Raw genomic sequence first — 10,620 nt, 5'->3', positions numbered from 1 at the left:
TCAACTTTAAATTTGATGCTGGGCTACTAATGCGTTTAATTTGAGAGGAATTCATTAAAATTACCCCACTTATTTATCCCAAAATGTTAGTATGTCATCCACGTATCTCATCCACAGCATGTTTTTGGGTTTTATTGCATTTATTACTGTAGTTTCAAAGTATTCCATGTACAGATTGGCTAAAATAGGACTTAAAGGACTACCTATACTACACCCGAATTTTTGCTTGTAGAATGATTCCCCGAATGAAAATACGTTATTAGATGCACATAATTCAACTAACTTTATTATGTGTCAAGTGCCAAAGGAAATGATCTGAATAGGGGATAATTTTTTTCCCTTAAAAACTGAAGAACGTACCTGTACTGGTACTTTTTGTGAATAGGAGTCTACGTCAAGGCTTAAAAGTTTATGTTGTGAAGTGGTATATGTGCTTCTCTGAATTTGTGACAAAAGTCTTCCGAATGTTTGATGTGACTGGGAGAAAAAGTGCCTAAAAAAGGAGAAAGGAGGCCAGCTAACCATTTAGAAATTTGTAATTGAAAGCTCCGGCGCATGAAACGATGGGTCTGAATGGAAGATTGTCTTTGTGAGTTTTGGGAAGACCATAAAAGTAGGGTAATTTAGGATTAATTACTTTAAATTTCTCTAATAGTTCAATACTCTTTTTGTCTTGGCCAATTAATCTTACTTTCCGAAAAAATTCTGTGGGAACGTTCTGGAGGGGATTTTTCGTCCGTTTTTCGTAAGTATTTGTGTCGCTAAGGAGCTGGTGATTTTGTCGAGGTAGAAAGTCTTTGTCCATTATTACAATTTTGCCGTCTTTGTCGGATCTACTTATTATAACTAACTTTTTTTAAGCGAGTGGATGGCTATCATGAAATCTGGAGGACACGACAGAATACAAATTTACCATATACAGAAAACCAACGTTCTCACTTTCATATATTCACTATTTAGCTATCATGACAATACCATCAAGATAGGTCTAGCTAGCAACCTATTCTAAGAGCCTTACGATTTGTTCCCCAGATTTCCTGGAAAAAGAATTTGAACTAATTCGCAAGCAACTTTCATCTTTAAAGTATCCTGACCAATATAATTGAGAAAGCAATTCAAAAAAGCAAACGTAATTTTCTACCGACCCCCTAAAGACAAGACCAGAGACACACCCAAACAATAAAATAAAAATTCCCCACCTGGAGACGATTAAGAGAGTAACTCACACCCTTGGAATCCAACCTTTTTGCATTTACCTACCCAAATACCTTAGCCAAATCCCTGATTAACGTCCAACAAAAGACATCGCCCAAAGACTCTGGGGTATATGAGATCCCATGCCAGGACTGTGACCAATCTTACATCGATTTACAGGTAAATCACTTCCCCAGAGATTAATACAACACAAACGGTCAGTTAGGTATGGACAACAGAACTCGGCTATTTTCAATCATATAAATGAACATAACCATAGAATAACTGGAATATGTCACGTGTAATTTATAGCAGCAACTGCCGGTACAAGAGTCAAATGATGGAATCGGCCTTAATAAAAGAGAAGCAGGTAATGAACATCTCAAAAGGGAATTGGACATCCGACATCGTCGACGCAGTGTTCATTCAACCAACGCTTAAGAAGATTAAAGGAAGATTATCAGCGGGGGTGACCTAAATTGGCTTACTTGTGGACGAATCTCGTGGTATAAAATACACCTTTTCTGTAAACTTTTCTCATTCATATACCTGAGAGAGAGACAGCAGTCTCTGAATATAGTACTTTTCTCTCTACATTTTGGTGTTTTTATGGGCTCCTTTTATTAGATGGAAGTTCTGTTGTTACAGAACACTTTTACCAGTATATATATATATATATATATATATATATATATATATATATATATATATATATATATATATATAATATATATATATATTCAGTTGTATTCACATAGGAAAGTGAAAATGGTATATTTCAGAAAATGCCCAACAGTTTCGTCTCAATGGACCTCATCTTGGAGCGTTTATTAAGGAAACGCTCCAAGAAGAGGGTCCATTGGAGGGCGAAACTGTTGGGCATTTTCTTTAATATACCATTTTTCATTTTCCTATGTGGAATACAACTGAATTACCATATCTTCGTGCCTAAGAAGATTACAGTACTATATATATATATATATATATATATATATATATATATATATATATATATATATATATATATATATATGTATGTATGTGTGTGTGTGTGTGGATATTCGCTTTTTTCTGTCCCTTTCTTTATTTTATTTTTTTTATTTTTGTTTACTTGGAGTGACTTTTACATCACAAGCGCCAGACTGAAAATGGGACTTGAGCAGTTTCCCGAAAGCTCTCGGTACTGATTTATCGTTAAATATATGAAAGATATACATAACTGTGGATTGTTTCTGCATTTGAAGACTCATGATACTATGGTATAATAACAATAATAATAATAATAATAATAATAATAATAATAATAATAATAATAATAAGAAGAAGAAGAAGAAGAAGAAGAAGAAGAAGATGAAGAAGAAGAAGAATTTCACAATGGCGTGATTAACCTACTAGACAATAAAAACTGACAAATATATGATTAAACTGTATTATTAGTATATGTAAATGATAAAAACAAAATCTTTCGAACATCTGAACGGCGTTCCTTCTCAACGGGGGATTATCATTCATTCAGGTATTCGAAAGTCTTTGCTTTTATCCTTTACATATTATACAATTCATTTCTATAATTGTGAATTTTTATCTTTTAATAATAATAAAAATAATAATAATAATAATAATAAGTAGCTCCAGGACTTATGCAGAAGAGTATGATCCTAGAAACGGCGCACATGTAAGAAAAGTGATGGATTCCTAAGGAGGCAGGATGCAACCCGGAACCCCACACTATAAATACCACCCAGTCAAATTGGAGGACTGTGATCGACCAAAAAAAAAAAAAAAAAAAAAAAAAAAATAGATATTAATAATACCTTATGGCTGTCAGTGATATTGGCAGTCGCCATGGACCAAGGTGATGGAGGGATTTTGACATCTTCAGCATCTTTCATATGGGGATTTTTCTTCTCTGATTTGTGCTTCTTCTCTGATCTCTTCTTGTTACCGCCGCCCTTATCGCCTTTGTCCGCGCTTCTGTCAGCGGCAACCGAAGGCACCGGGGGCGGGGGAGGTTGGTGGACTTGGGCCTGTTCCCGCAAGACGGGAGATGGTACAGGAACCACCGGTTCCTTGAGACGTCCGCTGTGCTTTGGCTGGCCGATGGTTTTCTGTATGATGGGGTCGATGGCTTCCCCTGAAACATACATAGAAGGGTATGTACTCCTTCCGGGAGTTTTTGAAATACTTTTGTGTTTTGACCCATCAAGTTGTTAAGCCCGGCTCTCCTCTGTATTTGAGAGACCTACTACATTTTATACAACCAATAAGTCGACCTGGTAACATACATCTAAGGATATGTACTCATTCCGTGAGTTTTTGAAATACTTGTGTGTTTTGACCCATTAAGTTGTTAAGATTGGTTCTCCTCTGTATTTGAGAGACCTACTACATTTTATACAACCAATAAATCGACCTGGTACAAAACTAGTTACTGATGGTTCATAAAGTTGGTAGAGCCGCTGTTCTCCTCAGTCTGTGGCTCCAGAGCCTTTAAGTGCAGCTCTTAGATTGTACAACAAGCTTCCTCTTGAACTGAGGCAGATTGAGGATTTGAAATCTTTCAAAAAGAAACTTCAAAACTTTTTGTTTAATCGATGCTATGATATGGAAGATCAAACAGTGAATGTGGAATTTGCCGTTTGATTCAATATATCCAATGAATAAACTGTTAGTTTGATAATGGAAGTGGTGCGGGACTTGGATAAGCCGTCAACAAGTAACAAGTAGCAGGGGTATGTTGGTATTTGTCGTTAGAAAATGTAAGTTAGGATTTCTGAGTCACGTTTGGTCCAGCTTCATAATAAAAGATTAATCCTCTCGATTTGTCGTGGAAACTAAAGATATGATCTATACAGAGTATAATTTGTTGGCGCGAGAATTTGTTCAGTTAATGCAGTGGTCTGGGGTTCTTTTCTTTATTCCCCATACCAATAATAACCTTGATATTCATGTTTTACTATATACTACTCATGTCAATGTGCAAATAGGTGACAGACTATCACTGCTTGTTAACACTGCTTGCAATAATTTCCAAGAACCTTGACTACATCCTTGATAATATTTCTGTATCCTCGCCTCTTGTTTCCAAGATTTCGTCATAATATCGAAGTAATATGTCGATAAATTAAACCAGAAGATCAAGATAGTCTTTGTCATTGGCATCGACAGTTTTTAGAAACCGTTAATTAGAATATTATTTATTTTTTTATTTTTTGCATCCTCCAGTCTCGTCTTTTACAGAAATTCAGTCTAAAAGTTACTTTTCTTGACTCATATCAGTAGGTCTTCATTTTTCCGTTGTTATTTATTTATTTATTTATTTATTTTTTGTCATTTCATTCGTTGCTCCTTGCAAACCCATTTTTGCATGTGCAACTATATCCAGATAATCTCATATTTGACGTCCTATTCAAACGTCTCTCAAACTGTAGGAATTTCGTCAGTCCTTCAGAGCAGTTTATTTTCACACAATCAAACGAAAATAGAAGAGTCAGACCTAACTTCTATTATTGTATACTTTGTCATAGTCTTCAATTTCCAATGAGTACCGTCTGGTGCTCTTTGATCTAGATAATATCAAAATCTTTATTTTTCCCATTTTTATTTTATCCCGCGCTGCCTTTAATTTTTCAGGCCACTCTACCTAATGATTTTAAAAGGTCATTAGCATGTATGTATGTATGTATGTATGTGAAAGGTCAGGACTTCCAATACGAGAGGAAATACGCACCTGGAAGTATCATGTTAGGAACTGGTACCGAATCTTCGGTTTGTTGACGGCCAGTAAAAGCTTGCATTAGGAAAACCACCAGTAGGACCGGTAGCACAACTCGCTGTAAAGGAAAGGATTTGATGAAAATGATCTTGATTGCGGCTGCCTGTACAGGGGAGAGGGCTTGGTTCTAGCAACCTCATCCCATGAATGAATTCTGCTTAGAAATGGAAACCAATGACACACCTTTCCGGAAAGGAAAAGAGATTAATGAAAAACGGGAGGCTTTACCTGTTTTCATATGAAAATGCATTTATATGTGAATTTTCGTTGCTTTTTCTTTATTTATATTTTTTTAATTTTTTGCTTTTTATTCAATTTTTGATCATTCTGTAACGTAAATGCTCGCTTACCAAGTTAATGTTAATTTTGCCTGCTGTTTATGAATGTTAGTAAACTCTCAATATACTAATAATAATAATAATAATAATAATAATAATAATAATAATAATAATAATAAAAGAATCAACCATCTGATGTTCATGGACGACATCAAGCTGTATGGTAAGAGCATCAAGGAAATAGATACCCTAATCCAGACTGTAAAAATTGTATCTGGGGACATCAGGATAAGGAGTTTTGAAGAAGTAGAAAAATATGCGTCCGGTTAGTCAACATACAAAAAGGCAAAGTAACGAGAACTGAAGGGATAAAGCTACCAGATGGGAGCAACATCAAACACATAGATGAGACAGGATACAAATACCTGGGAATAAGGGAAGGAGGAGGATATAAAACACCAAGAGATGAAGGACACGATCAGGAAAGAATATATTGCAGAGACTCAAGGCGATACTCAGTCAAAACTCAACGCCGGAAATATATAAAAAGCCATAAACACATGGGCAGTGCCAGTAATCAGATACAGCGCAGGAATAGTCGATGGACGAAGGCAGAACTCTGCAGCATAGATCAGAAAACCAGGAAACATATGACAATACACAAAGCACTACACCCAAGAGCAAATACGGACAGACTATACATAACACGAATTAAGGAGGGAGAGGACTACTAAGTATAGAGGACTGCGTTAACATCGAAAACAGAGCACTGGGGCAATATCTAAAAACCAGTGAAGACAGTGGCTAAAGATGTGCATGGGAAGAAGGACTAATAAAAGTAGACGAAGACCCAGGAAATATACAGAGACAGGAGAAAGACAGAAAGAAGAGAGGACTGGCACAACAAACCAATGCACGGACAATACATGAGACAGACTAAAGAACTAGCCAGCGATGACAATTGGCAATGGCTACAGAGGGGAGAGCTAAAGAAGGAAACTGAAGGAATGATAACAGCGGCACAAGATCAGGCCCTAAGAACCAGATATGTTCAAAGTACGATAGACGGAAATAACATCTCTCCCATATGTAGGAAGTGCAATACGAAAAAATGAAACCATAAACCACATAGCAAGTGAATGCCCGGCACTTGCACAGAACCAGTACAAAAAGAGGCATGATTCAGTGGCAAAAGCCCTCCACTGGAGCCTGTGCAAGAAACATCAGCTACCTTGCAGTAATAAGTGGTACGAGCACCAAGCTGAGGGAGTGAATAGAAAACGATCAGGCAAAGATCCTCTGGGACTATGGTATCATAAACGGATAGGGTGATACGTGCAAACAGACAGACGTGACGTTGATTGACAAAGTCAAGAAGAAAGTATCACTCATTGATGTGGCAATACCATGGGACACCAGAGTTGAAGAGAAAGAGAGGGAAAAAATGGATAAGTATCAAGATCTGAAAATAGAAATAAGAAGGATATGGGATATGCCAGTGGAAATCGTACCCATAATCATAGGAGCACTAGGCACGATCCCAAGATCCCTGAAAAGGAATCTAGAAAAACTAGAGGCTGAAGTAGCTCCAGGACTCATGCAGAAGAGTGTGTCCTAGAAACGGCACACATAAGGTAAGAAGAGTGATGGACTCTAAGGAGGCAGGATGCAACCCGGAACCCCACACTATTAATACCACCCAGTCGAATTGGAGGACTGTGATAGAGCAAAAAAAAAAAAAAAAAAAAAAAAAATAATAATAATAATAATAATGATACTCAAAACTGGCAGAAATTCTTATGAAGCAAGCTATAAAGTTAGCATTCTAGCAGTAACTCATTAGTGACAACAATAATCATGATAATGTGAATTATTCTGCAATGACAGTTAAATAAAAACGATAAAGAATGAATTTTGATCACATGTCTGATATCCAAAATGAAGCGGCAGCCAGACTCGAATAATAATCTTCTTCTTCATTCAACCATATTAGGCCCACCGTATAGCAGGGTCGGCCGCGCGAGTCAACTTTCTCCATCTGTTTCTATTCCTTGCATCATCTTCGCCCAGTCCCACTTCACCCATATCCATCCTCACCACATCCACCCATCTGATCCGCTGACGCCGCCCCACACTCCTCCTCTCCCATCACTGTCATGTTCTTAGCTCTCTTGATTAGTTCCACCTCCTCTCTTCTTATTGCTTGGCCACAGTATCTCATGAGACGAGCTTCCCTGGCCTTCTACTTTACATTACATATACCACACATTCTTCTTATAATCTTGACTCTCCCTCCTTTCCAGTAGTTCTGTAACTTCCAAAATTCGCACTATGTAGCCACTGGTTTTTCTAACATATCTGTAGGAATGCTGAAACGTTTATGTTCATAAAGGCACCTCCTCATTAATACAAACGTAAGTGACCTTATTATGTCCCCGATTTTGACTGCTCTACGTAAATTTCAGGCGAAGGGTGTTAAAGAGATATCAGAAGACATCTTTTGACATAATAGCTTCGACCCCGTGGGAGGGTAGTGCCGTCAGGGCACTTCACGCGGGGCACTGTAGGCTTTTTTGCAGCTTCCTTTCGACCAATAGCTGCAAGCACTTTTATTCCTTTTACTGTACCTCCATTCAAATTGTCTTTCTCCCATCTTGCTATCCACACTCTTCTTACAATCGGTTTATAGTGCAACCTTTCAAAGCTGTCTACTCTCATTCTCCCTTTCAACGCTGAATGATCTCATAGGTCTCAGCGCTTGGCCTTTGGCCTTCATTCTACATGTCATTCCATAACAAGCGCCTCAGTGGTGCGGTCGGTATGGTGTTGGCGTGCCACCTCGGTGGCCGCGAGTTCGATTCTCGGACATTCCACTGAGAGGTGAGAGATTTGTATATCAGGTGATAGAAGTTCACTTTCGACGTGGTTCGGAAGTCACGTAAAGCCGTTGGTCCCGTTGCTGAATAACCACTGGTTCCATGCAACGTAAAAACACCATACAAACAAACATTCCATAACAGCGCCGAAGCGTCGAAGGATTTAGGCCTTTAATATGTGGACCAACATGAATTTTAAAAAGAGGTATCCGGATACTGTAAATACGAGGAGCAGTACGGAGCCCCCCTGGCAAAGGACCTTGCTCTGGGGCATTCTAGCATTTCCGAACAAAGAGTTATTCAACTCGAATCAGGAGCTGTCCGGGGAGATTCCTAGCCAAGGTCTGTCAGGGACGATGGTCTGATGTTACTTTGCCCTAAGGGTGAGATTTTTCCTCCGTCCCGAGCGTCACCTTTGCACTAATCGTCTGTTTAAAGTGAGCGTCAGTGCAGTAAAACACACTCACTATACTGGATGCGTGTTAATATATTTATCAATTTACATTCACTCATAACGTTAACGTTCAACTGTGTTTTTTACTTTTACATATTTCAGTTAGAATTACTTACAAGGAAAAAAATATATATATATATATAATATATATATATATATATATATATATATATAAGTATATATATATATATATATATATATATATATATATATATATATATATATATACGTATATATATATATATGACACAGAATACCAATCGAAGTGTTTCTGCATGTATACACTGTACTGATCTTAGCATGTTTTTGCAGACACTTATAGACAGAATAACGTCCTGTGTGTTCAACACATTCAAGAGACGTAATGACATTCGATTTGTTTTTCCACTGACACAAGACAGAATAACTTGAGATTTTCCTTTACACGCGTCATTTATAAAATAATTATAGCATACACGAGACAGACTAACATTGAATCCTGCTTTACCTTGAGAAGAACCGACGACTTCGACAGCACTCGACGACGAATGAAGGTCGTGATCGTCATTCTGGAAAGATTTCCAAAAATAAAGAAAATGGAGTTGTGTTGTCCTTGACGAGGTTAATGTTCAGATTAAAACATTTCATTTTGTCTTCATTTGTGTTATTCATTGCTACAAAGTAGTGTATATTTGAATCTTAGGTGTTTCATAATATATAACGATGTGTACTAAATGAATACAGGCATGCACGCACCTAAGATCATGCAAACATACACACATACACACGTATGTATATATATATATATATATATATATATATATATATATTATATATGATATATATAGTATATATATATATATATTAATATTACTATATATATATATATATATATATATATGTATGTATCTATAATATATCTATATATATATATATGTGTATATGTACATATCTATATTTTATATATGTTATATATGTATATATGTATGTATGTATGATAACTCAATCACGAAAACGTGGAACGTGATGAATATATATATACTAATATATATATATATATATATATATATATATATATATATATATATATATATGTGTGTGTGTGTGTGTGTGTGTAAGTGTATGTACATGTCATATATATATATATATATATATATATATATATATATATACCCTAGACAAAACCTTTATTTACACACACACACACACACACACACACACACACACACACACACACATATATATATATATATATATATATATATGTATATATATATGATATATATATATATTTGTGTATATATACATGTGTGTGTTTATATATAACAACTCGTTAATAACTTTCCACTGTTGTCTTTGTGTATATTACGCCGTTATCTCATGAATTGCCAAATTCCAGTCAATACAAAACCACGTTAGTACTGAGTAGAACATTGAACGCACTGTTAAAGTAATCTTATTATAATATAATATTGTGATAGATCTGTTTATACGTGTTGTTAAACTAGTCATGTATAAGTAGCTTAAGGGAGCAAAATAAGCTATCAATAGATAGAGAAAAATAAGTGAAATTAACTTACTTTGCGAAAAATTAGACGAGCGACGAGAGGAAAACCAGATCACCACTTACGGGAGAGTTGATGTCACTGTCGGCTCCCTCTACGGTGGTGGGATTATGGCGAGGATTATCCTCTTGCGTGGCTGGCCGTCGCCCGGGGGACTAGTCGACGCCACAGAGGCATAATCAGTTTACTCACGTTCTTCCAGGTTTACAAACGTTATTCGTTTCTAAGTGGTATAATCACGAATGTATTAGATGCAGGGCTGTATTTTATTCGTATTTCAGGAGCCAAAGCATTCGGGGATGGATCTTGAAGTTTCCTGTTATTTTTGTCGCAAGGAAAGATCTTGGAGGTTGTTCATCTGGCGCTGGGTTTGAGGTAATACTTCTTGTTTTCCTGCCTCTCTCTCTCTCTCTCTCTCTCTCTCTCTCTCTCTCTCTCTCTCTCTTCATTTTCAGTGCCGTTCTTCTATCGTTCCGTCGTAATTCGTGATGATGATGAT

The 10,620-nt window shown here is 36.6% G+C and overlaps 1 protein-coding gene across 1 annotated transcript in view; it reads right to left on the bottom strand.

Moving 5' to 3' along the window:
• LOC135202322 (protein O-linked-mannose beta-1,2-N-acetylglucosaminyltransferase 1-like) overlaps positions 1-10,215 on the bottom strand; it is a 40,820-nt gene extending 30,605 nt beyond the window's left edge. Inside the window, exons 1-4 of the mRNA XM_064231669.1 lie at positions 10,137-10,215; positions 9,065-9,125; positions 4,925-5,027; positions 3,009-3,328 (exon numbers count right to left, since the gene is read on the bottom strand). Of these exons, the coding sequence (XP_064087739.1) occupies positions 3,009-3,328; positions 4,925-5,027; positions 9,065-9,124 (483 nt within the window). The 5' untranslated portion in view covers position 9,125; positions 10,137-10,215. The remainder of the gene's footprint in view (positions 1-3,008; positions 3,329-4,924; positions 5,028-9,064; positions 9,126-10,136) is intronic.
• Between the last annotated feature and the right edge of the window lie 405 nt (positions 10,216-10,620).

This window comes from Macrobrachium nipponense, chromosome 30 (genome assembly GCF_015104395.2).
Source record: "Macrobrachium nipponense isolate FS-2020 chromosome 30, ASM1510439v2, whole genome shotgun sequence".
NCBI classification, from domain to species: Eukaryota; Metazoa; Arthropoda; class Malacostraca; order Decapoda; family Palaemonidae; genus Macrobrachium; species Macrobrachium nipponense.
This window is presented reverse-complemented; position numbering and strand designations above follow the sequence as displayed.